Here is a 27,624-nt window from a genome sequence, read left to right on the forward strand (position 1 = left end):
GTTCAGTAATGCAGGCAAGTAGTTCAGCACAACAGGAGAAAGAACCTGTCAAAATTATAAGAGACATTTTAAACCTGATACCACTAAAATCAAGTGATTGGTTTTGATGATGTGGAAGCTGTAACAGTAATCACTGCAAAACCTTGAACTATGCAGTCAAAATTGATCAAGCTGGCTGTACGGGGAGCATTAGGTCTCAGACTTCATAAAGTCAGAATGGTTTTGGTTGGAAGGGACCTTAAAGATCATCTAGTTCCAAACCCCCTGCAAGGGGCAGGGATACCTTTCACTAGACCAGGTTGCTCAAAGCCCCATCTAACCTGGGGCTTTCACAAAGTATGTGAACAGATTACAGGACTTCTCAGGAGCTCTTCAGAATAGCTTTGCTCCCTCTAGCACAACAGCATGAAAAATCCACACCTTAAATAAATTTCCAATTTTTTCACAGAAGCAGCTGTTCCTACTCCATATTTATGCCACTTCACCATGTAATTTTTACACTTCCCACTGAACTTCAAATACATGGAGAGCCAGGGAAAAGGCACTACTCCTCCTAATTTGTGGTTTGTGGTTGTTCATACTAGGAACTAATTTAAGTCTTTTATATGAAGCACTAAAACGTCAAAAATCCCAAAATTCTCATCAAAGAAATTTATTTTTAAGTTTTAGCCATGTCAGTCTAAAGCTATAAATAAAACATTGTGGGAAAGAGGTGATAAATGAAAACACAAAATCCCTTTCTCAGTTCTAGGAAAAAGAAATAGATATTGCAGCTAAAGTACGTTTTTTTCACTCTCGAGTTAAGAAAAAAGGTTTGGTGTCTGCAGAGCAAGTAAAATCACTACTAAGCTTGTGAGTTTTGGGTCCCACACCTGCTGCTTATTCTCTTTAAACCTCCTTTCTGTAGTGGCAGTCATTTGGATCCTCTTGATTTCAGATAGAAGTTAAGTAGCAAGTAAGATGCTCCTGTAGACACGGAAAATAAAACTGTACAACTATTAGCACAGACTATATCTTTCAAGAAATCTTCCCTTGGGAATTGACCATTCTTTTGTTTGTGTCCCTCCTCGTGCCTCCTCACAGATGGATGGAAGTGATCCGAAGTGCCACCAGCTCTGCCTCACGCACCCGAGCTCTGAGTCATAAAGAGCCTCATGCCTATTGATGGCTTAACAAGCCGCCGTGTTGATTGTCCAGCAGCTGCTGATTTTCTAGAGGACATTTGAAACTTTTCTCCCTCCATGTTTAGGAAAACTTGCGATTTGGTAAAAGAGGAGAATAAATATGGTTTTGCAGAAACTTTCACAATTCATCAGCAAAACTGTTTAAGTTCTCTGTATATTCAAACTAGCTTACCATCATCCCAGTGGCTGCAGTTCGTTTCATGTCTTGTATTTTGTCATTCTGTGCTGTTTTTAGCTTGTGCCAGTATTAAAATATTGTCCTTATTAGAGTGCCAAATGCCAAAAGACATTTTGTTGCCTCAAAGATTGCACCTAAAAAAACCCCAGATGACTGAAATCTGAAAACTTTCTCCTCTGAGGCAAACACTTATTTCTTCTCTTTTCTTAAAAATATATTATTTTTTTTTACCATGTTAATCTCTAGACTGCTGGATTTCTAAATGTAGATGGACTTTCACAGTATAGAATATAATTACATATACAGCAAGCAGTCTAACAGGAATGAGATAACTTTCAGATTTCATGGTTTTTTTCCCAGTCTTTCTACATTTAATCAGCAAGGATTTACTAATTTTCTATCTTTAACAAAGAAACAGTTTACAGCTCATTCTCATTTCCCTTTGGGGTTACAAATCCATGTGGTATAAATAAAGTATAGGATTCTTATCTAACCATTTTCTTGGTGCGAGTTGACCAAGTTATCTGTTGGCTTTGAAAAGTGAATACTACTTGCAAGATGAAAAATTTTTAAAATAATCCAGTGCAATATTATTTGGGCTGTTAATGTACTGTGAATGGTATGTACAAGAAGAAATTAAAGGCTGTGGTGACATTCTGCTGTTTGTTTTAAGAACTTGAAAGAAAACCTGTATGCTACGAGAACCACAGCTATTTGTGATTCATTTGTAGGGCATTTCGGTAACTAAATTGCTCTAAGCTGAAGGTACTACTGAAGCCTCAAGTTTTCATCCTGCTTGCTACACATCCCAACCTGACTTTCAGTTTCTTGTTGGAATTTCAGTCTCTCCCTCTCTCTCCTGGGGCTCAGTAGACAGAGAGCAACTGCTACAGCCTGCAGCAGAACTACCCATTTCACATATCTGGCTGACAGCAGCTAGCACAGCATTTTGGATAAGCTGGTGGCCCACTCAGAAGGTTGGCAGCACTACGTCTACTAGTCTTAGATGCTTTTCCTTGTGTCTTAAGAAACACTTTGTCATGAGGGTGATGTGAAACTTCCGTTATTGGAAGTTTGATGTGCTGGTAACACATCTATCACCATTATGGGCCTTTGAGGAAACATGGTGCTAGGCAGAGGGGGCCTGAATGTTGATCTGGGAAACGAAGCAGGGGCAATTCTACCCCTACTTTTTCTTCATCTAGCTATTTGCTTTGTTAATGGCTTACCTGTGTGCAATGTATAAAACAACTTGTTACAGCTTTGCTCACAACAAAAGGGAATAAAATACCTCACAATACTATCGTATATATTCCTGTTTCGAGATAGTAAAGCTTTCTTTGTATTACCCGACTCCAAACAAAGCTACACACATACCTCCATCCAAGAAGAGGATGGACTCCTAACCCCTTAGGACAAGCAGCAGTCCCCATGGCCAAATCCAAGCGCATCCTAACAAAGGAAAAAACTAGTTCACTGTACTTCCTTCAGCTGCAGGTAACGCCCTGGGCAGGTTATGTGTTGCAGTTGCTTTTTTCCTTAGCTATTGCCCCTGATTCTCAGTACCAATGCAGTAATCATACCTACCCTACAGCATCACCTCTGGCTATGATACGCTGAAGGACAAACTTAAAAAGTAGGCAGAAAAATCTGAAACCCTTTTTCCCAGTTGCAGGCCCCACTGCCTTGTCCATTCCAAACCTGTGCCCCTGCTCTGTAGTGCCAAAGCGAGTTCAATCACCTCAGTAATGAACAGGAACTACGGTGCTTCAGGACTGACCAGGAATGTGAACAACAATCTCTGTAATGAGGAAAAGAGGAAATAACATGGCATAGATGAACAATAACCCAAGCTGCAGCCTTATGGATCTGGAAAAAAAAAGTTGAAGAAGCAAGAGCATGTGATGTTGCTATGAAGTAAAAGACTGCAGATGTGATCCCTCCAAAATTATTACTGAGATGTAAAATAGTATCTGCAACACCTTACAAGCCAGTCAGGGCCCTACATCTGCTCTTTAGAATTGGTATCTATAACAGTGAGAAGATTATTTTTTTAATGGAAACTATATTGAGAGCCATGCCCTTAATTCAGCCAAAATGAATTTTAGTTTAGATCCCTGGGGCTTGTTGGATAATCCTCATTACTGCTATCTGCTGCAGAAGTTTATTCTGAGCTTTCAAAAGATATAAGATAAACACCTTTTCTCACTGTGTTTCATTTTCACACAAAAGTAAATTTGGAAAATAAGGTAAAGCTCAAGATACAGTGCTATTTATCATAACAGCAGAGACCAAGCTAGGCTGTTGATTCAGCTCCAGAGTATCCACCTGATTCATCGTTTTCACCTTTTTGTATTACCTTTTCCCTATAGAAAAAAAGGTTAAAGTAAGATTTTTTTCCTTCCCTACCAGTGTGATTTTTTTTACATCCTTTTTTTAAATGGAACCATGTGAACTGCTGTCAACTTTGTTAGCATTGTTTTAGTTCTTTATTCCCAAGGTTAACCCAAAATGGAAATCATGGTAAGAGAGTAAAATCAACTGTGACAGCTGTATCTTGCTATCAGACAAAGTCCATGTGTGTGAATAAAACTCAGTGTATAGAAAGCTGTAATATACAACCACTTATTTTTAACCCTGATTCACATCATATTGCTGCCTGTTTAGCCAAGCAGGGCCTGCAGACAGGCAGGGTCACTGAGTGCTGGGTCAATAGCCATGACTAAACGCGCCACTCTCAGCAGCCGGAAAACCTCAGACACATCACTCCATGAGATTTACTCTTGGTGTTGTTATTATTCACCATGAATAGGTGCCAGTTTCAAATAACAAACAAAAACAAAACAGAAACTTTACTGCCATTGGAGGTTGCACCACACACAATGGGATCAGGAAAGCCTGGACTCCTGTGGACTTTTTTTTCCACAAGACTACGCATCTCCACCATTTATCTGCTGTCTAATTTAACCTTCATTAAGATGTATTTATTAATATACCTCAAGCCTACCTATTTTCAGAAAATTTTAATTAAAAAATGTTGACACCTCAATGCCTTTGTAAATTCAGCTGAAAGCAGCCAAAAACAACAGACTGAAAGACAAGCTGGCAGGTAGAGGAAAACATGCTGTGATTGCAGAAATCTTGGTAAGTCTCTGACTAAAGAAAAGAGTAAGAAAAATTTGTTTTAGAGAAAAAAATCAGGAGTAATTGCCTACCGTTCCATCAGCCAAGAACAAAACAAAGAATCATGACCTGAAAACCCCAACTTTGACCATTCTGTCTTTTTAGACAGGACCAATTACATCATCTTCTCCCTCAAAAGCAAGCACAATTATATACATCCAGGCAACTCCAGTTGTTTAGAGCACATGGACATCCTCTCTGCCCTAGGGGCACAGAAAAGTTGGTAGAAGGAAAAGGAATAATTTGCCATGTGCCACACATGCAGTTTTTAGCAGCTGAAAATAGTAATGAAGTATAATTACAGGTGTGCAGCTCTTTGTCATCAGTTAAAGGTTAAACCCTGGAGGTTTGCAATTTGATGTGAACACTTCATTGGTTTCACTTGGCTGGCAGGATGGGCACTACAAAGGGGGTTAAAGGGGGTTTTAAAGCGTTGCCATCTGTAAATGGTACAAATTCTGAGATGATTACCACTGAAAACTGAACACCAACTTATAAATTTTCTGCTTACCATTACTGACACAAGGGCAATAACTGCACTAGAAAACTTCAAGAGCACCCCCTCTTGGGAAGGGATCCCAAATCTCATTTTACTGACCACTCCAGTGTCAACATTTCATTAAACTTTTCCTTCTTTATTTCTAGGTCATGTAGTTTACGAGGAGGTTTATTATGTTGGTGTAGAGTGACAGAAGTAAAATTTAAATACACTGCTATAAACAGGCAGCAGCATTACAGAAAACAAGATATACACTTTCATCGCCCTCTGTAATCATGTTTTAATGGTGGCAGGAAACCATTACATGCAATTTGTCTATGGCATGTGCTCAGTGCAGTTACTAGCACATATGCAAAACACAGTTAAAAACAACAAGCAGGTTTGTGCTAATACCATAAGCTCCTCCCCAGCAGCTTACAAAAACGATTAGTGATTGCCCTGATCCTTGATTTACACTTGTGCTTATCAGCACTCCAGATAATATTCCAACGGTGACATTTTCTGAGGGCAAAAATGCACGTCCTTCAAAGTAAGGTTAATGTAAAACTACTACAAACCACGTTGTTTAAAAACTAATACGGAACGTCACATAAAGTACTGAGAGCTGAACAAGAAATTGCACAAGTACATTAAAAGTACATTAAAAGGCAGAAGAAGGGGTGATGGTGGCTACAGTAGGATGTGAACTCGCACCGTGCCAGCTGCTTTTCAGTGAAGTGCCAATGCCCCCAGCCCTCCCTTTCCCCTCCACCTGCCCCTCCTGCACAGCAGGGGCAAAAACAGCCCACTTAGTCTGTTCCGTAATAATTGGTTCATCTGTCTGTACCCACACAGGCACACACAGAATGTTTGAAGCTGCAGAGGGACTGTGGCACCTGGAGAAGGAACTGCTTCATTATTACACCAAAAGCATTCTGTGCACTAGTGATCATACCGTCATCCTTCAGTAAACTGGCCATCAACTACAAAGTGCAACTGCAAGGAAAATAAGGTTAAAAAAATAGATGACACATCTGATACTTACAAAAAAGCAAGCCTTCAGTTCAAATAACTGATTTTATTGTTTTTAAACAGTGAGTTTATTTACTGCCTAATCATTAAATCCCTGACAAATAAGCAGTTCTACTAATTTAAATGTTTGCATAAATAGAGATAGCTTGTCATTTAGTATAGTCAAGACTGCATGAAATACTACCTGCACAGAAAAATCATCAGTGCAACATTGTAACACAGACATGTTTTTAGGATGAAACAACCTCTCAAAAATATCAGTATACTTCTTTTTCTCTGAGAAACCGAGGCGGTGCTTCTTTCAAATGAAGCTTCTTTTCTGTTACTAATATAGACCTGATTTTTAAAGCACCAATACTTTTCAATAGCAATTGATTGTACTTCTACATTCAAGATACAGCACATTTGTTTTTTCAGTGAATCTCAGTTTAAGATAGTCTATATTTAAATAATCTATATATTACATATAAAAATACACATCTCTACCATAAATGAGGTCTTGTCTTCTTCTAAATGCCCAAGTCTTTTGGCCAGCTGCCCTCACTGCAGGTCTTACTCATCTTAAGCTCCAACACATTCATCAAGCAAATTCTGCCACCATCTACTCAGAGAAGTATTTCCTCAACATACAGTCCTGGAACACAACTAAAATATAACTCAAAACATCTATGTATAACTTTTCAAATGAGTGTTCAAAAAGCGTACCTTAGAATTTGCTGATTGAGAAATTCTTAACCCTTAACAATCAAGCCAGAACCATAAATTTAACTTCCTCACTGTGTCTCAGAGTTCTGTCAATCTCCAAGTAAGCTTGCTTAATTTAATTTCCAGTCCTTACATTAACAGATGACTAGGGAATAGCTCATGTTGATCAATTTGTATTTCCAGTGCAAACACACCTGTTGATTTCCATGTGCTGTGACAGCACACAGATCTACTGAAGGGCTGAATGTTCTAATACTGAGACATCAATAGGTGAATTTCCATATTCAGATGCACATTTCACAATACCAGTGCTAAATTTGTTTCCTCAAAGGTGAGCCTATCCTTAACACTTAAGAGCACGCAAACCAACATAATTAAAGATATTAAACAAGGAGGAGTTATAAAACATAGCTCAAATTTATGTTCAATTTACCTTAAATTCCCTTAGTCATAAAGGAAAGCCATTAGCTCATTAGCTAGCAAACGTGCTGTGTCCAAGAGTATGGCCACAAGATGAACACACATTCACCCATTTCTTTCAACTTGTTTCAACCTGGGCAGAAGCTTCCTAGCTCTGTTTGCAAGACAGTGTCCTCTTACTGTTAAATTCTTAAATTAATAAATTAAGGCTATTAATATGCATAGACTAAGGGCTACCATGGAGATATGAAGTCCTGCAAAGAGACCTCACCAGCTTCCAGAATGTTTAGCAAACCTGAGCCTTTTTGTATCAAGGCAGATAGATATGCCAATACTTTTAAATGTTAATCCTTCTGTTCCAAAGCTCCTATCTATATTAAGAAAAAAAAAAAAAGGAAGGAAAAAGAAAATGAATTAAAGATGTAAGCTGCCTCACTGTCCTCACTGTCATGCAAAGCATAAAATTGTCAAATTCTTCATTAAAAAGAAGGCAAAAATGCTCTCTTAGCTACTGGAATAAGAAGCACCTGAATATAGTCTTGCTGAAAGAAACCAAGGTAAACCTCACAGTAATACTGGGGGGGGGGGGGAAATAAAAATAGCAGCTACCTAATCAACTGTTCATGTAACTAATGAACTAATGTTACTATCTCCAAGATCTACAAAGCCTGATGTCAGCTATCTAAAAGCCTTTACAGAAATAGTGGAAATTTCAAAATTCAGAATTTTCAAGAAGTAACTTTTCTCTGGGTAAGCAAGCTAGCACAAGGACTAGCACATAACACTTGGGCTCAGTTTTGCAGCCTTTGTGTCCAGTGTCTTTCAGTTTTGGTAAAGAGATGCACAGATCGAGGCAGCGAGACTGAATATTGCATCTGTGGATAATTTTTCTTCTATGCTGCAAAATATTAATTTTAATGATAAAAATGGGCATGATGAAGAAATACTTGCCACTGCCTCAGAGCCAACACCTTAATGAGATATTTCAGAACAGATGAAGGGAATAAAGATTTATTTGTGCGAGCATTCAAACATGTTCAGGTGAAAAAAAGATTGTATCTGAATTTCACAAGCTTCACAAATATCTGCTACTAAAATTGAACAATAGATAGGGTTCAGAATTTGCATTGGCACAATTTAAAACCGAAAATATGAAAGAGCTCATTCTTTAGGAAAACAAATAATTTAAATTTAAAGCTTTAAGAGGCAAGGTGTATGAAATTTAAAACAACCATTATTAGAAAGCCAAGCTCAGAATATAGATAAAACGGATGAAATATTGGAGAAACAGAATAAAATTATGTCTGTACTGAGGTACGAATAGAAGATTCCATAGTACAGGATTAACTCTTTCAATGGCAAATACTTCACATACAAAAATCAAACCAAGATTCACTTATCACATAATTCAAACTTTACATGTAATAAAGGCAAGGCAATACTCAGTTATAGCCTGTCAAATATTTACCCCACTAACATTATCTACAAAAGCACTTTACCATTTTGTACACAGTGATTCCTTATGCACGTTGAAAGGCTTTCTGTTAAAAAAGACATTATATACATATCTGTACACAATTCCAACAACCATGCTCCATCTCTCAATGGAATTCTTAAAGCAAGATACCTGAGGTTTCTCAATATCTTCAATTTCTCTATCACAAACCTAGATATACATTTCAGATTTTACAAAAGGACACCTCCCTGGAATATGTGCATTATCATTTAAAAAAATTATAGCTTTAAGGAGCTGAAAAAGACTGCCTCCATCAAAAATACTTGATTTTCACTCTTGCACATTTAGGAATGTCCTTCCACCAAAGGACTTTCCAGACACTGAAAGGCAGAACAACATTAGAGTGCGTGCCTTCAATGCAGACACTGTGGGATCTCTGTTGTCTTAGAAAAGTCAGGAAGAGTATGTCAGTAGGATGAAGAACTTCCTCCAGCTAGTGAATATCTGAAAAAGAAAATAAATAGTTATTGTTGTGACTTTCAGAAAGGCATTCTACAACAAGCAGCAATGAGAAGTTATTCCATTTTAGGCTGCTGAAGTTCCAGCCTTTTTCCTTGCACAAGGACACTGACCACTGCTACACACTTTAAAGAAAGAGCCATAGAGGTGAACAACATGTGAAATACATCCTGTTAGAGTATCACTGCTTTCCTAACAAACAGCAGCAACCTGCATTTAAGTGTGTTACTGAGCAGTATATAATGATGTAAGAACTCTGTACAGTGGGGCAACATTCAGTGATTCAGACTTTCCTACTTTGCAAGTTTACATCATAATCTTTTCAAACTATTACTGGGACAGGAAACCTGAATTTCTTGATCTAAGCAGATTCTTAAGTCATTCAAGGAAAGAAGCACACATTTTAATCACATTAAAATTTCAGTAAACTTTTTCAAACATCCGAGAACAAAACTGGAGGGAGAAGGTAACTGGATTCACTCAAATTACTGGGCAGCCTGAGGGTCCCGATTAATTCATTCAGACAAATTTGCAAAATCCAGTTCTAACTAATCATAAGGGGAATGTAAATGGTATTAAGAAATGTTGTTGAAAACCTATTTTCAGGAATTAGCCAGCAAACTGAGAGGCTATTAAAGTGGATAAAATGAACGACTTAATCTAACACAGTGTAATCCTGTAGCATTCAAACAAGAAGGAACTATCTTTTCAGAATTTGACTAGCTCCAAAAATAGCTTTATCCACAAGGGAAACCTACTAAGCTATGGAATGGTTCAAACTCATTTTTAGTAGGGTATCATGCCACTCATTTCTTTCACTTCCTTGCTGGAAGGAGTGCTAGTCACGATCCCAGTACTAGCTGAATATCACCCCTGAAAAGAAGAGACAGTTCACCCAGATGTGACCCATCAACAACTATTCTCTATGAATAATTCTTTATCTCCTTCAAAAAGAATGAAGTGCCTGCCTCCACTGTTCTAAGACACTACAAACAAGAAAAACAGTAACAGTCCAAGGAAGTATAACAGAAGGAAAACAAAATGCTAAATAGGTATATAAGGGGTTCTGACATCTTTCTCTTAGGACAAAGATGATTGTTGCTGTCAGGACAGGAACAAGTAAGATCATCCCCAGCATCCCCAAAAGTGCCCATGTCTGGGCACTGTCTCCAAATGGTCATTTTCAGCTTCAATTACAGCATCAAGTCTTTGAAGTTCCCGGTTCCAGGAAGGTCCTGTACCAGACTGATAGAAATATGACACTGAAATATTGAGCTGATGAAAGACTGAATTCAATTTTGAAAGCCCTGATGGAAACAAACTGCGATGGAAGCTCAACTCTTTTAAGTCTGCCAGGATCAACTGAGACAGGACAGGACATCTGCCATTAGGAGTAACTGTTCAGGACTAGAGATGCTGACTGGGCTTCAAGCAACAAACACGATTGCTTTGCAGATTTCTTGGCATTTTTTTTACTGAATGAGAAAATGTCAGCCTGGCAACCCTCTGCTTTAACTTCAGAGGTGGTATCAAGGTCTGGTTATAGACAGTGTAAAGGAGACAGCTGCTCAGGATGATCTTTTTCAACATAGTAGTCCATGATTAATCATTGCAATGAGTTTTTTCTAGTACCAAGCAATCCAACCTGGATGGTGTAAGATTCACAACAGTTATGGGCTCCTGGATTCAAGGCTGCATTTAAAGCCTCTTCAGGAAGCAATTCTGAAATTTATACCCATCATATACTCATATTTAAAAGAACAGAAAATTGAGTGTTTGGTAAGAATATATTCCTAACTGAGGCAGTTAGAAAATCTCATATGAAATTTGGCCTTCTGAAGTAAGACCAAATGTTGGGTTTGGAGGTGTCACCAAAAGCCCATACATACTGTCTCTAATGAATGAACAAGAAACCACTGACTCTGTGACTGAAAGAAACACAGACCAACTGAACAGTCAATTTATTCAAGTGGATAAAAGAAACTAAGAGTGACACAGAGCACTCTCTGCAACATACACCCAAACACTAAGAAAGCCTGTGTGTCCCTTATGTGAACTGCAAAGGGAAAAGGCTGTCCAGTCTCATTTGACACACAATATGCCCACCAACAGGATGAATGTGCATATGTGCTATCACCCGAAGCTAGAAATTAGAAGTACTGATATGATTGGATTTTTTTCTAGTAATCAAAGGTAATTGCACCAACTGCAAGCACAAGTGGTTTTCTTCTCTATTAGAAATAGAATTAATTCTTCCAGTCTCACACAAGTCAAATATTTGTAAAATCAAACCCACAGTGAAATAGTTTCATTACCTCTGAAGCCTCTGCACAAGGTGTGACACCATGTTATCTGCAATGCCTGGACAAGCCTCTTCAGCTAAATAAATAGCCTTTCTCAGTTCTTCTATGGAATCTGTGTTACCACCACACACTTCACTCTTTTCTTTCAACTGGAAGAAAACCAGGAAGAAATATATTAATAAGATATTCACACACTGCAGGAATTTTATCAACTTTTTAACATAATCACATTTTCATATATTTGTCTTTCCCTTCATACATTCTTTTTTAGATTTGTTTTTAAGTATTTGGGAAAAATATAAAATATAAAATTCAGAGAGGGAACAAAATACAGTTTTCAGCACTGAAATTCAAAAGAACTTCTTGCTGATCTGGTCCACAGCCATATCTTGGAACGTAAAATTTGTAATAGATGAATATATAAAGCAGTGTCAAAAATAAAATGCTGTAATCCAAACACTTAGACACCTTTTTCATGTTCACTGCTTTAGGTTAGTATGGTTGATGTTACTACCATCCATATGAAGTACTGTTAGAAGTAAAAACAGATCTCAACAGCAGACACACATGAAAGCAAAGGGCAGAGCTAAAACTTAACACATCAAGTTCAAAATGGGTTGTAGTAACCTTACGTGTCATTCATTATATTTTTCATTTTTTTCAGAGACATAAATCTTGCAATTGTTAAGGTTTAAAGCAATAACTTACCTCTGCAAATAAAGGGGATATAACCGTAGACAGACATTGGGATAGGGGCCTCTTTGGGATATCCTTTTCCTTTAAAGAAAGCAAAATTCTGACCAACTTATTTTTCTGGACAAAAGCATCCTCATTGTATTCTAATTAAAGACAAACATGCTACCCTTTATGAAAAATCTGTTTCAATATATGTATATATATACAAAAGGCTGAATTCAAATTTGAGGCTGCACCACCTCAAAGACATGCAAGCTCAAAATCAGAAGGGGAAGAAAACCCACAATCCTACTTAGCATGTACTAACTCACAGACATGCTGATATTTACTAGGTTCCTCCCATATGATACAATATTATTATTCTATTTGTCCAGGCACATTCTATTCTTTGCTACACCGTAGTCTTTTTCCCTAAAAGACCAAAATGTCTTCCCCAAAACTAGTTTTCATTTACCATACAGAAGGAAGACTTTAAAAATACAATATTGCCTGGTCTTCCTCCAGTGGTAATATTTCACAAACTAGAGAAATATTAAGGTACGTATTTTGTCAACTACAGAAAAAGGGCACATTTACAGAATACCCAAACTTCAAGACTTACTCAAAATGTTTTGTGAAAGGCAAGTGTAGCACATACATTTTTAGCAAAAGTTTTGAAAGTTTCAAGATTTAAATGCTTTTAAAGGCATAAAATAAAAATCACCTCACTAAATTATTAAAGTAAGAATTATCTCCTTGTTTTATGAAGTCAATACTTTGAGCACCTTGTTTCTTTGCAACTCCAAAGGCTGGGCTGCTCCATTCTCTAGATTCTTGGGGTCTTTTTCTCTTATTGTAAAGATCCACTCCTCTGAATCACTCCCACCTGAAGCCTGACCATCTGCTTCACTTCAAGGGAAGGGAAAAAAAGAAATACATAGATTTTATTACCTACACCTTACCTATTGATGTTCATTCAATATACACGCTCAACATAAAAACTACAGTCAAGACCAAGATCAGATTCTATTGTGCAGGCCACTAAGTATAAAGACAAGTATGAAAAGTAATGTAGTTTATCTTTTGGGTAAATTAAAAAAAAATTAAACAAAGATGCTTCATTAAATGTAAGGAAGTGAGGCTGTAAATTTCCCAAGTTCCATAAACAAATAACATGAAGTGTTTCATTGCTATCTGAAAACTGGCTTTAGCAGAGTACCTCAAATCATTAGGGAAGAGGGGGGGAGAGGAGTGCAGGGATTAGAATTAGAAAACTAATTCACTTTTTTTGCTTAGAAAAATAGCTAAGACACTAGCTTGGAACACCTTTGTGGAAGACCATTCATCCCTAGTCCATTAGCAAGGCAAATTTTCCATTTAAAAAAAATTGGCTTAAAAATACAGGTACAGAGTGGCTTTAATAAACTACATTACCATCAATCAATCTTTTGCCTCACTGTTTGTGGATGGCACAGGAATTTTTTCTATAACTCCTGCTAAGTTAAAAGAACAAAAATATTTATGCTAACACTAATCAATCACTGTGACACATTTCTCATCTCACTACCATAAATATCCTAAGTTCATTTCTTTCTGATTTGTGAATTAAGCATGATCTGCAAGAAAACCACCGACTGAAAGGGCATCTAGTGGCCATTGTATAACAAGTATTTAGTGCAGCCTACCAAGTCAAAAACCATGTGACCAGTGTAAGAAAATTCTCCAAGATTTCTGCTTGAAGTCATATAGAACGTCTGTCTGTCACTGAAAGAGGTGGGTCTACCTTCCTTATATACACTAGCTCTAGCAACTTGATCCAACAGAAGAAATATTTATTGATTTGAAAAATTAGTATTCCAGTATGCCAAATCAACTCACCCTTTTTATCACATCTAATGCAAGGAGTGCTGTGAAAGCAGAGGAGGGCTTAGAGAGAATGATAAATTGTCTCACAAGCCCTCAGTAACAATACTAGATCCACTACTCTCCTATACTGGGCTATCAAAGTTGTCTGATATTCCACAGTAACAATGAACTGTAATCTCAAAGTTCTGTTAATAACTGATCTGAGAACAGTTTTAGGACTAGTAACTAAGCTTCCAAATTAGCCTTGGTTTGGGGCTCAAACTGTGGTCACTGGAAGGCATGAAGCCATTATTAATGTAAACAAATATAAAGCTGTAATGTCACCCAAAAAAGAACAGCCTGATGCTTGCCATTAGCATGTAGCCTGGAATTGCAGAGAATAGTCATGTTTTCTTTATTATGAGCAATTTAATGCATTTGTGAATAAATTGTGGCAGCCTCTTCACTTGATTTTCATTTGCACAGTGCTACTTGGCTTTGCAGTGTGAGATCTTCTGCTTGCATAACAGCTGGCCTTATGTCTAGGAAGAACCCTAGACCTCATATAAAAGAGAAGGTAGTATAGAATATGGACCAGAAGAATTGTTCTCAGTGACTGTTACTTGCATGAAATCCCTTGCAATACTGAAATTAAGATTTTGTTAGTTTACCAAGGCTGCTAGCTGAAAAGCTAAAAATAACAGAACACAGGAATGTATGTGCTAAAAATAACTACTTGGCTCCTGTATTTACAAAGGATATTTTACAGACTCCTCAAACTTACGTATCTGAGTCATCAGAACTGGAGTCATCATGGCTTTGTTCAGACTTCCATCTCTTGTGCCTATCAATGAGGTCAGTCAGATAAGAAGTTTTCTTTGAGTTTCGTAAAATGAATTTGTGTTTTAAGAGCTCTTTTGCAGTAGGTCTCTTAAAAAAAAAAAAAAAAAGAGAAGGTTTTTTTTTAATGCATTTGAGAGTGTTAAGTGACTCATTATAAAAACGCAAAGAAATCTAGACTTCAGTCTTGATACAAATGAGATTTTAAATACATACAGTATCTAAAAAAAAAGTCACATATGTCACACCGTATTAGAAAAGATGAAAAGCACTTACTCATGTAATTCATATAAACCAGTCAAGTTCAGTTCTCTACTATACACTGACAAACAGATGAAACTCACAAAGCTTGGGTCCTTGTTTAAGCAGGCTTCAACAAATTCTTTGAGGGATTTACTGAAGTTTCCTTCCAGCGTTGGTGGATTGTTCTTAGGAATGAGGAACAACACCTTCATTGGATGTAATTCTGAATGAGGTGGCTCTCCTTTTGCAAGTTCTATGGCTGTTATGCCTAATGACCAAATATCTGCCTGTAAGAAACAATGCTTTTAACATTAGGTTGGAGAAAGAGAAGAAACACTGTTGGCTTGCTATCCTAGTTTAACCCAGGCCACACAGCTGCTTGCTTACACTATCCCCCAACTGGATGGGGGCAAGGGAGGTCGAGAATTTGAAGGGTGAAGGTGAGAAAACTTGTGGGTTATAAACAGTTTGACAACTGAAATAAAAGGAACAATAAAAATAAAAAGTAATGAAGAAGAAAATAAAGAGAAATAAAACCCAAGAAAGGCAAGTGAAGTAAACGGAAACAACTGCTCACCACCAAATGACAGATGCTCAACCAGTCCCTGAGCAGCAGACCCCACCCCACTGTTCCCCTAGTTTTATTACTCAGCATGATGCTATACACCATGGGCTATCCCTTTGGTCAGCTGTGATCAGCTGTCCCAGCTGTGTCCCCTCCCAACACCTTGTGCACCATCAGCCTGCTCACTGGTGGGATGAAAAGCAGAAGAGGCCTTGACTCTGTGCAAGCACTGCTCAGCAACAGATAAAACATGCCTGTGTTATCAACACTATGTTGAGTACAAATGCAAAACACAGCCCCATACCAGCTACTGTGAAGAAAATTCTACCCCAGTCAAAACCAACACACTTGTAAAGGTAGATTTTTAAGCTTTACTGTAAATAATTTCATAAGTAACTTGGTTCTATGTGGCTAACCACATAAAATAAACAGCATAAAACAGTTCTAATAAGCAGAGTTTTATCTATCATAGTCAAGCACACTATGTAAGTATGGGTCAAGTTTCAACTATTTACATACAGGAAAACATTATAACATGCACAAGATTTTTTCTTAATATGCATTAGCTAGTATAACCATCAGAAATTTAATACTTTAATGTAACTTTCCTGGGGTTTAACAGTATCTTATATATGACTCTTATTCACAGACTAGAGAAATGCAGTCTTGAACAGTATTATTCAACTTTTTCAGCCCAAGTTTTGGTCCAACTAGCCTCTGAAAGTTTTCATCATCAAAATGTGTTACTCTTTTCAGTGAATGCTGTCTCCCTCAACCCAAATCCTATTGCAATCTGCCTGAAGTAATGTGAAGTAACTCATTATAATTCTCTGTGTTCAGCTGAAATCACACACGAAAAGTCAAGAGAACGGATGAATAAATCCATCAAAAAGGTGAAAGAATACCAATTAAAAATTTTTACGTTTTGGGTTTTTTCTGTTTCTTTTTAAGTGAAAACAGAACAAAGACTTATTCTCAGGAAAACAAGAAAGATCTGATGTGAACTGTTTGGTTTTACTCCCAAACAGACCATTTGGAACTTTGCTATGTTGTAAACAGTAGAGATTTCATTTAACACTGCTGTCCTTACTAAGTATCCCCCAAATCCACCTGTGTCTGCCCCATTGATATGCATAGTTATCTTTGACTAACTCATACAGGACCACGAGCTGATAGCTGCAATGTACGCATCCATTCCACCATCACAGCTACAAGGCCTGACTCAATCTCCTCCTTCCTTGTTCAGACAGTGTTCTACTGTTAAGAGCTTAGTTACTTCATTTTACAAGTAAGTATGAAAAAAAAAATTAGACTCAATTAGCATACCATTGAATTTATGAAATGACATTTTGTTAGCACGTTACAGAACAGTTACTGAGCACAAAGGATTACATAAGCATATGAGCCCTGAGTTTCATTTATCTTTATAAGCGCATTGTCAGCTAAGTTCTCCTCAAGTCTAACTGCGAGTAACTTCCCTCTAGCAGGAAAGCTTTCCTTGGTTATGAAAGAGAAACGTCTCCTGGGAAGATGAGTCTTAATGTTAACTACTGAGCATTATTATTTCCAACTTATTCAGAATTTCAGTTTCTTAAGAGGAAAGTGTTAAAGCCATATAAATGGATAAATTTCCTTCTGCCAGACTTTCACTCACAGGTGAGGCATGTGTATATAACATTAAGTATAAACATCAAATTTACATGTGTATGAGTGCACAGATATCCACTCGTATACATACATATGTATATAAATACTTCCTTTTTTCCTCTTATAACTCTCTATTGCTAGTGACCTTCCTCCACAAAAACTAATGAAAAAGTTCACCAACTATGGCTGTACACTGAGTTCTTTGAAGTCCAAGATGGGTTTTGGAAGCCCATTCCTGTTGAAAACTCCTCCAAATTCCTCTGGAACCATATCCTTTCACAGATAAAAAAGGATCTCAAAACAGTAAGTAGCAATCACATGTGTCTCCTAGTTTCTAGGATGCGCTTGACTGTGTCAACAGAACAACAGAACAAGCACAAATCAGTCCTCCAAATGGAGAGGGATAAGCATGACCTTCAGAAGTGATGGCACTATATCAGCACTAAGTTTTACCACGTTATGATTTTTACAGTTTCAAATCTTGAATAAAAATTCTTCTTCCAAGTTCAAATAACAGTCAGCAAGTCACTGGAAACTACTATTTATTGCAGTACTGCCATGAGCCTCTCGTCTTCTAATTACAAAAATTCAGTCTGACTTTGAAGCTCTTATAAGTCAAAGAAAACAGGCTATGTGCAAGAGAAAACCATTTTAAAATTAAATATCTATTTTTCTATTACAAGTTACCTGGTATAAAGGACAGAGAACTAGATATGGGAAAACTGAAGCAGGTAAGAAAACCTGCTTTCAGATGAAGAAAGGAATCAAAACAGGAAGAACTATTGCCAAAAACCAGAGCACTGCCAAGCTTTTATTGGAACCCCTTACACTTGGGAACTAGGAGGATTCAACAGGGCCAAGAACAAAAGGGAAACACAGCAGCTACGTAATGGAACTTGCTTGCACCACTCTAAGATGATATGAAGAGGACAGTCCTGCTTAAAATCTCTCAGGAATGGCCAACTTATGGAAGGAGAATGAGATTAGCTTCAGATGTCTGTGTTCTCACATATGCATAAGGCTATCCTAAAATAAACAGGCCTTCTCAAGTTTTTACTGCACAGCCAACTATTGTATGTGTAATTTAATCTGTTCTCTAAGTGCCAGAACGTGCACAGATGCATGTAAATATCTCTAGTTCATTCAAAACGTGAGCTGTGGCTTTCTAGAGAACTCATCAAGTATCCAAGACCTTTTTATGTCGATGTGGCACTGCAGACTAAAACAACCAGAACGCAAAACGTGAGGACTCAATCATGCTTTGTGCAACTGATGATCATTCCCAGGAGCCAAACCTGATGATGACCACTCTGCTAAATCAAAATCCTGTGTACAGATAAATTGGATATTAAACAGTAAACCCGCCCTGTATGGCATATCTAAAAGAACATGGTCAGGACAGCATAGACCTATGCAGCACATTCTTCCACAGATGAATAACAGCACTTTTAAACAACACTTTCCCACCTACCAAATCCATATTCTTCAACAGTGTTGTTGACTATTTTTTTCTAACAACAAGTAGAAGAATACTACCATTTTGTACATATTTGTTCTTTTCCACTTTTAAATAGCCAGAAATACTCATCAACAGGGTGGGATAAAAGGTGTATGTACTCATCAATACTGTATTATTTCTTGCCATCTGGATTGGCTTAATAAACTAGGAAACTTAAAGTTTGGATACAAATTAGGAAATCTTTCCTCACCAACAGCTTTTAGCTGCTAGGTATCATCTAAACACACACTCATCTAGACACAATCAAAGTTATTAGCTACATTCTGAAGACCAACCTATGTAATTCAAGTTAGAAAAGGATAGGACTTTGGCTAATACCTTGAAATACCTTACCTTTGAATCATACGCCGATTGCTTTATTACTTCAGGTGCCATCCAAAATGGTGTTCCCACAAAGGTGTTCCTCTTTATCTGTGTATCTGTTAGTTGTCCTGCTACTCCAAAATCCGCTAGTTTTACTTCTCCTTGTTCAGAGAGCAATACATTAGCAGCTGGAATAAAGAAGAGGAAATAGCAGATATGAAGACATTTGACACTGTAAGGGTGTTCCCTTTTATTGCATGAGCTGTTTTAATATTCTTTCAATACAGTTAAAAAACAATTTACCTTTTATATCTCTGTGAATTTTCTTTTCTGAATGCAAGTAATCGAGTCCTTTGAGGATCTCCCTCAATATTGTAGCAATCTGGGTTTCATCAAGTGAGCCAGGTTCTAACTAGGAGATGCAAGGAATGTGTAAATATATTTTAAAAAGGGAGAAACAGAGAGAACAGAAATAACGCTGTGACTATAAAAAGAAATTGCTCCTTTTGTTATCCCTCAAAACCTCAGTTTGCTAACTTCACAATGTGAGACAGAATATTCTTTTTAAAAATACACAGTTCTAAACTAAGTGGCCTGGTGAACAACATGCAAAGAAATAATTTATCTAAAACGTTTTTTAAAGTTTGTTAGAGGTGCCATAAGGACAGTTATTGCTTTGTGGTCAGGTCATGGATATAAACATTGCCTTTGAAAAGTATCTATATTGTAATCTGATTATTAACATTACACCAAACTTAGATATGCAACTCCACATCACCTATGTGGGCCCTAGTCTCAAAGCCCAAGCAAGAAACTAAGGTATATAAGGTACTACACTAATCACACAGTCTATGACTACATACTGCATTGGATTTTGTGAAACTCTCTAAAACACAACTCAAGCCAGTAGACTGACAGAATATTACATATCTTAAAGTGTTAACTTTTTTCATATAAAACTCAACGTATAAATCTGCTAGTTGGTAGAATCAAAGGCTCCAAGGAATTATTTTTATTAGATGAAGCGGTAGTGGTACATGATCACAGAGCTCTTTACATCTGATATAAATTCTAAAAGTGAGAATACCACTAACTCTGAACAGACAGAGGAAAGGTCACTACACTCAGAGAGGTTTCTTAACCAATAAGGGCATTTCAAGAGAGACAATGAAACTTTGTATCCAACAAATAAGATTGGAAATATTCCAGTGTTCTAGTTTACTCCACAATAGCAGTCACTGAAGCACAATAAAAAGGTTCTATCTCTAAAGCTTTACTCTGTGAGAAGGAAAGCATCTCAGACAAAAAATTAGAAGTAGTACATCCCTCAGAAATCCTCATCTATTACATAGGAACAGACATAGTATTTCATTTCATATTTGCTTTATCTTTGTAGCTTTAATTATAATATTTTTTGCTTTTCCTGAGCTTTAATAATACACATGATATTACCACTCCCTGAAATCCACTTAGACATTCTCAAAGCTTTGTTCCAGCCAAAGCATCACTTCAAGACTTTGTGCCATGATACATCTAACAGGGCAAAACCTCTTATGTCAGATGTCAGCTCAACTTAGTGAGGAGGGAGTTATTGAAAATAGACTAAGTCTGAGAATATTGGCACTTGTACCTCAGTCACAAACTTAAATTATACTCGTAGTTGAACAACAATCTACAAAGGTACTTTGTCTTGTGAGGCGTGATTCCAGTTGAAAACCATAATGTGCATGTTAGAACTAGGAAAACATGCAGCAGAACATAAATTGAAAATTAATGAATCACACAAAAGGTGCTTAATTCACACTTACATGATGATTTCAGTTCTGTGGTGCAATTTCTTCAAGAATACTTTAAAATGTAACCACAGACTTTGTACTATTTCTAGGTAACAAACTTAAATAAACACATGGTTATCACACAAGTGAAATGTGTGTGATGAAAAAGCAAAAGAGAAGAAAATATGGTAACATCTGTTTTTTCATTCTGCTCCTTTATATCTATAGAAAGAGAGTAATAATTAATTTTTAAAAGCAACCCCAGTTTCTAAATGCTTTTCTGCCAGGGGAAAAAAAAAAAAGCTATCACAACCATAAATAAACTTTCTTTATCGTATCTTTATGGGGAACATTATGAATTTGTACACAATGACAGAATTCCTTCTAACAGATGTGGAAACTAAAGGTATAAATGGGTTTGAAAATGCACAACTGCAGGAAGTTCACATTTAATATCCCCTCCTGTCTTCTGGATGCCACCAGCAGAATCCCTTCAGACTAGCCTTTTTCCTTTCACTCTTTCCTCAAGCAAAATTAGTTGCCCCATTTGACAACTGCAAACTATGCTACAGAGACATTCTGCCTCTATTAGTATAACAATTTTCACATACTTAAAACATCCATTATTATTTCTACTTTTAAAATCCAGAATAAATATAAGATGGTGTGTGATTTGGGAGGGGGTTTGGGTGTTGGTTTTTTTCAACAGCTAAAGTGAATGACAGCATCCTGTTACAGAAAACACACTCTGCATTAAACCTTGGGAATTCTAGTTCAAAACTGGGTCCGTCCCAGGTGCAGAATGAAGCACTTTGCTCTTGTTAAATTTCATACGGTTCATGACTGCCCAGCCCTCTGGCCTATCCAAGGCTCTCTGTGAGGCCTCTCTACTCTCACTGGAGTCCACAGCTTCTCCTACTTCTTTGTCATATTTTTACAGCCTAAACTGTATTTCTGTCTATTTAGGCTTCAGTAAGACTTCAAACAGGGAATCTTTTGTATGATTGTTTGGGGAAGCGGGTGGTGGGGACGATACTTAAAAATGTATACACTAAGAAGGGTTGTGGTGGCAGAATTAAGAGACAGAAAAAACTATTTTCAGTCACTAGTGCTCTCTGGCTGACTGAAGATTAGCACTCTAAGATGTTTATATCCTGCTTCCAATATTATGTTGCTTAGTTCCCTTTCCATTTATATAAATAATCAGTCGTGCCTCATGGAAAATAACATTTTTCTGGCATTGACAAATACTTTTCTCCTTTACTGAAAGGAAACATTGCCACAGCCATATGACCTTTTATAGTTTCCAGAATTATAAGATAGGAAAATAATTATGTGAGGTAAAGTAACGAAAACCCATGCATTATTTACTTACAAGATCAAGGGCAGAGCCTCCACCCAGATATTCCATTATTATCCATAATTTTGTATCCTGCAAAACAAAAAAAAAAAAAAAAAAAATGTATATAAGTTAAAAAAAAAAGTAGTAAGTTAATGGGACTTGTTCCATTCTTTTTGCTTAAGAAAGCATCTGTAGTTTTGAAACACCACTAACATTTAGCTGTTTCTCAAAATATCTTTGGATTGTTTACTCAAGAGTGCATGCATCTCCATGCACGTGTTTTCAATTTAACTCTGTTCCTCTAAATTAACAAGAAGAAAGGTACCTCCCATTTACCAATGTGTAGGAACACAGAAGCTCATTGCTTCCAAGTAACTGATGTATACTTCACGTCACACCCAAACTCACTTCATGGTACCTCTTTTGTACTGATACTAATACTACTAAAATATAGACAGTATCCAGAGAAGAAGAAACTTCTCTTCAATCTCTACCAAAGAGTCAAGTAGCAGAAGGAAACCTCCTGCCTTTATGCTGACTAGAACCATCCAAGCATTCTGAGCATATTAACTCCCAAAAGCCACCCACCTCCTTATCCTTATGACATATCTTTGTGCATTTTGCAAAAGTGTCTTCTGAGGCAAGAAAGGTACAGACAGAGGCGACTCAATGAAAATGTAGGAGAATACATTTTCATTTAAAAAATCTGATTACAGACATTCCAAATAATAACTGTGTTACATAAAACATATTCCTTTCCTTAGAAAATTTCTTGATTTTGTTTATTATTTTTATTTGTACAGATACTTCATACTATTTTCTTGAACAAGCCTAAACCCTGTCTAGGTCAAATTTAATTTAGAATTTATTCTTCACATTTCTGCATTGTTTCATTGTCTTGAACAGTAATCTGTCTCTGACCTAGCAAAGAATACCTGTAAGTTTTCTCCACTAATGCTTACGCAGTTGATATATGGTACAGAATTTTGAACAACTGTGTTCGAGAAACGTGAAGCCAAGTAGTAATAAAGATTATTTAAGCTGACTACAGCAATTTACTAGCTCCAGCTAGCAAAATAAAAGCTAACAACAACATCAAGCTACTATATTTCCAAAGGAAAGCTTGGTACATATTACAGTTCTGTTCAACACAAGATACACAATACAGTATGCTAAGACAGAAACTGGACCCAATAATTTCTTTCTACTCTTTGCAGAATCCTATTCCCAAATACACTAAGAGAAGCAGTTCACCTTTTACTTGCAGTACCAGCCTTGATATACATAGAGGCCACAGATCTACCAAAAACATATTCAAATGAACTTGCTGCACGGAACATACTGGGTTTTGGTGTAGTTTCTATGATAATCAGGTTATATTAAGCTTTGTTAGTTTTAACTCTGTAGTATGTACCAAACTTTCACAAGACTTCTAGCATAAAAAAATAGGTGTCTGTCAGAGCAAGGAGCACATAAATAGCAACAATATTCATTTACTTTATCCTACAGAATAAAATTTCATGTAAAAATAACAGCTCACAGCCAAGGCAGCTTAGAGTCTGAATATTCATCTATAAAGATGGATTAAAATTTTTAGAAAAGTGATAAATGTATTACAGAGCGTAACTTCTAAATCCCCTGGGGGATTAAAATTTTAGCCCTTAGGACTCACTAACACTTTTTAGTCATTATTATATCTGTAGTTCCACTGCATCTGTCCCCTCTCTCATCTCAGAATGTACTTTTTTCCTACCTCCAGTTATATATATTGTATTATTTCTAGGTAAGACCCTGGATTGGGTTCCTTCATTATCCACTGTTTTTAACATACAGATTCAGCTAAAGTTAGATACCTTTCTTCAGGAATCAACTCATGTTATTTAACAAACACAGTCTTGTTAAAAACATTTTAAAAGAGTCGGAACACATTTTTTAGGAAGAGTCATTAAAAAACATAATCTATCTCAGTATCTACATCTTGATGCTTACTTTCTGCAGGCACCATGGATATTTCAAGAACTGTAACTCATCTTGAGACAGTCCCCTGCAGTACTGAAATACTTATTTTGCTGCTAAGAGTTTTTCAGATTTTACCTGTCCCTTCAAGGCTCCAGGTCCTAATAGTTTCAACAAGAATGCTTCTGAGAAGTGTCTTATAGTAAGTAACTTCATCTTCAAAAATCTTACTAAATTTGATCAAAATTTTATATATATATTTTGCTTCAGTCTGATAAAATGTCTTTTAGAGCTGCATGAAATTTCCTGAATATTCAAACTTCATGACTGCAAAATGTACATTTAATTTTAATAATAACTTAAAAACAAACATGTCAACTGTATCACTACCTTTTAGTTCACTGGAAATGCCTGGATGGGAAAGAACACGGTAGAACAAATAAAATCCATCACCCTCTCAAAAAAAGGCAAAAAACCCCCCAACAAAATACCAAAAACAAACAGAAGAAAGAAAAACAAACATCCACAACACCACCTCACCTAGAGATCAACAAGAGATGCATCTTCCCTTTTCTATTACCTCAATTACCTCATGATTTTAATGAGCTAACAACTTGAAATAAAATATAGTTTCCCAAAAGAGAAACTCCCCATAACACCAGCTACTAAATTCCCCAGCTGAAAATCAGAAATTAGAGGCAGAAAATAACGAACAAAAATATTTAAGGATATAATTTTAATTACATAGTTACAAAATTATGTAACACAATTACACAACTAAAAGTTATATTATTCACAGTCTTTTTAAAATCGTCATTTATCCTTTCAATTCTTTTTCTAGTTTGCTTAGTCTTTGCTCCTGAAACTTTCATCATCAACTGCTTCGGGCCACATGTCTGAATTTACAGTACAAAAGCTGTGGATCCAGTACACTCAGTAATTCTACATTTGAAGACAAGTGAAGTATGGAAATGCAGTTAAGAAACACACACAACTGTATCTGTATCCCAGTGTGCAGCTAAGTAATAGCAATCTATTACAATCATGCCATCTTTTTATCTGTAGTCTTAGATTCAAAGTCATTTTTAGTTTCCTATGGTTTCTCCATGCCACAGAAATATTACTCAATTTTATTGATATTTGGGGTTTTTTTTCAGTTTTCATCATTCATATCAAGATTCTGAACAGATGTCATTACTATGGTAGCAAACCTTACTATCACCTTTCACTAATTCTTGCTGGATTTTTTAGTTTTTCAGCTTTCTTATTTAAAATCTGCATACCAAAAGACACAAGTAAATCATTTTGGTGAGACAGTAGTAACAAATTTTTTAATATATATTTCATCATAGAGACAACAACCTACATATACCGACTTTACGCCTGTGGTGGGTTGGATGCGAGGTATCCTCCCGAACCACTCTGTCACTCCCTTCCTCAGCTTGGACACAGGAGAGAGAATGTAGCAAGAGGCTCGTGGGGTGAGGTAAGGACAGGGAGAGATCATTCACCAGTTAACCTCATGGGCAAAGCAGACTTAATTTGGGGAAGTTAGTTTAATTTATTACCAGTCAAATCAGACCAGTATAATGACAAATCTTAAAACCCAAATCTTAACCCTTTCCCCTGCCCCCTTCTTCATGAGTTTTCACTTCACTCACAATTTTCTCTACCTCTTCAGCCCCAGAGGCACAGGGGGACAGGAAATGATCATTGTGATCATTTCATCACACATTGTCTCTGCTGCTCCTTCCTCCTCAGAGGGAGGACTCCTCACAGTCTTCCCCTGCTCCAGTGGAGTCCCTCCCACCGGAGACAGTCCTCTACAAACTTTTCCAGCTTGAGTTCTTCTCATGTGCTGCAGCTCTTCACAGACTGCTCCTGCATGGGTCCCTTCCATGGGGTGCAGTCCTTCAGGAACAGGCTGCTCCAATGTGGGTCCCCCACAGGATCACAAGTCCTGCCAGCAAACCTGCTCCAGTGCATGCTCATCTCTCCACAGGGCCACGGGTCCTGCCAGGAGCCTGCTCCAGTGTGAGCTTCCCACAGGGTCCCAGCCTCCTTTGGGCACATCCACGTGCTCTGGCATGGGGTTCTCCATGGGCTGCAGGTGGATTTCTGCTCCCTTATGGACTGCCATGGGCTGTAGGGGGACAACCTGACTCACCATGATCTTCCCCACGGGCTGCAGCGGTATCTCTGCTCCAGCACTTGGAGCACCTCCTCCTCCTTTTTCACTGACTTTGGGGTCTGCAGGGCTGTTGCTCCCACTTATTCTCACTCCTCTCTCCAGCTGCAGTTGTGAAGTTTTTTCCCCCTGCTTAAATCTGTTTCTCAGAGGTGCTGCCACAGTCACTGATGGGCTTGGCCTTGACCAGCGACGGGTCTGTCTTGGAGCTGGCTGGCACTGACTCTATCGGACACGGGGAAAGCTTCTGGCAGCTTCTCACAGAAGCCACCCTTGTGGGTCCCGTGCTACCAAAACCTTGCCATGTAAACCCAATATAATGCCTTGTAACAACAGCACAAGGCAAGTAGAGCGCTACTATCAATTGACTTTGGCATCACCACAGCAACAGGCCTCCTTCTTTCCTTCTTTTCTCAGTATCTCTGGCATGCTTCACATTCCATAACACCTACTATCACTTTCCTTTTTAAAGCTGCCCAAATTCTTTTTTTGCCTGAACTTTTCACTTTCTTCTGTATATATTTCCCACTTTTGCTCTCAAAAAGAACACCAAAAGCACTAAATTTTTCTTCCATAGCCTAGATTAGTAACTATATATTACACATAATCACTTATATTTTGAAGAAGATACTACATTTATATACTGACACCAGCAACAGTCAGTGCTCCATTTTAAGATCTGAAATAAGACCAGTTTTCTTCTTTTAAGCATCAGCCACAACATAGCACTGAATTTTCTTCCAAATACAGTGAAGCCAGGTGAGTCATCAATCCAAATTTAGAATTATTATTTCTCTATAAGCTTAGACGAGCACATTAATGAGGGCACGTGGAACATTGCCTTTTTCACAGTAAGAAAAAGAGGTTTTCCTCTGATGCCATGAAACTGAGATAACTAACAGCTTTGGAATCTAAAAGAAGTTCTGTTACAAAAAGGAAGTTTCTGTAAATCCCTTCCAAACTGTGGTTGCTCTTCTTGAGGTCTGACTTCTGATTTTAACTCTGGAACCACCCAAAAAACCTTACAATAGCAGCTTTATCTCTAATGAAGTTTCCTCGATTATATCATGAAAGTATTTGCAAAATAAGCACAGCTACAGCAGGTAAAGAATTTCTAATATGTAAAAATCAAAGACTATACGCTGAAAAAAAAGGCCATGCACAAAAAAACCCTCCATCTTTGGAGTCTCAAAGGCACATTTTAACCAAAATCAGACAAGTATAGAAGACGTACAGAAACAAGTAATCAAGATCAAAATGTTTGTTTA

At 37.3% G+C, this 27,624-nt stretch overlaps 2 protein-coding genes across 9 annotated transcripts in view; one reads left to right on the forward strand and one right to left on the reverse strand.

Annotated features, from left to right (window-relative positions):
* Positions 1 to 2,071, forward strand: part of FARP1 (FERM, ARH/RhoGEF and pleckstrin domain protein 1) — a 207,261-nt gene extending 205,190 nt beyond the window's left edge. For all 7 annotated transcript variants that reach the window (XM_017821061.1, XM_017821054.1, XM_017821060.1 and 4 more), the window contains exon 27: positions 1,084 to 2,071. In XM_017821061.1, coding sequence (XP_017676550.1) covers positions 1,084 to 1,165 — 82 coding nt within the window. In that variant the 3' untranslated portion in view covers positions 1,166 to 2,071. The remainder of the gene's footprint in view (positions 1 to 1,083) is intronic.
* Positions 2,072 to 5,197: 3,126 nt separating this feature from the next.
* Positions 5,198 to 27,624, reverse strand: part of STK24 (serine/threonine kinase 24) — a 55,324-nt gene continuing 32,897 nt past the window's right edge. The window contains exons 3-11 of one of the 2 annotated variants that reach the window (XM_017821065.1): positions 22,246 to 22,302; positions 19,399 to 19,507; positions 19,126 to 19,283; positions 15,163 to 15,348; positions 14,763 to 14,908; positions 12,919 to 13,042; positions 12,167 to 12,235; positions 11,471 to 11,607; positions 5,198 to 9,140 (exon numbers count right to left, since the gene is read on the reverse strand). In XM_017821065.1, the coding sequence (XP_017676554.1) occupies positions 9,104 to 9,140; positions 11,471 to 11,607; positions 12,167 to 12,235; positions 12,919 to 13,042; positions 14,763 to 14,908; positions 15,163 to 15,348; positions 19,126 to 19,283; positions 19,399 to 19,507; positions 22,246 to 22,302 (1,023 nt within the window). In that variant the 3' untranslated portion in view covers positions 5,198 to 9,103. Of the gene's footprint in view, positions 9,141 to 11,470; positions 11,608 to 12,166; positions 12,236 to 12,918; positions 13,043 to 14,762; positions 14,909 to 15,162; positions 15,364 to 19,125; positions 19,284 to 19,398; positions 19,508 to 22,245; positions 22,303 to 27,624 lie in introns of both variants that reach the window. The other variant, XM_017821064.1, reaches the window with a different exon arrangement.

The sequence above is a fragment of the Lepidothrix coronata genome, unplaced genomic scaffold (assembly GCF_001604755.1).
Source record: "Lepidothrix coronata isolate B3197 unplaced genomic scaffold, Lepidothrix_coronata-1.0 Scaffold88, whole genome shotgun sequence".
Lineage (NCBI taxonomy): Eukaryota > Metazoa > Chordata > Aves > Passeriformes > Pipridae > Lepidothrix > Lepidothrix coronata.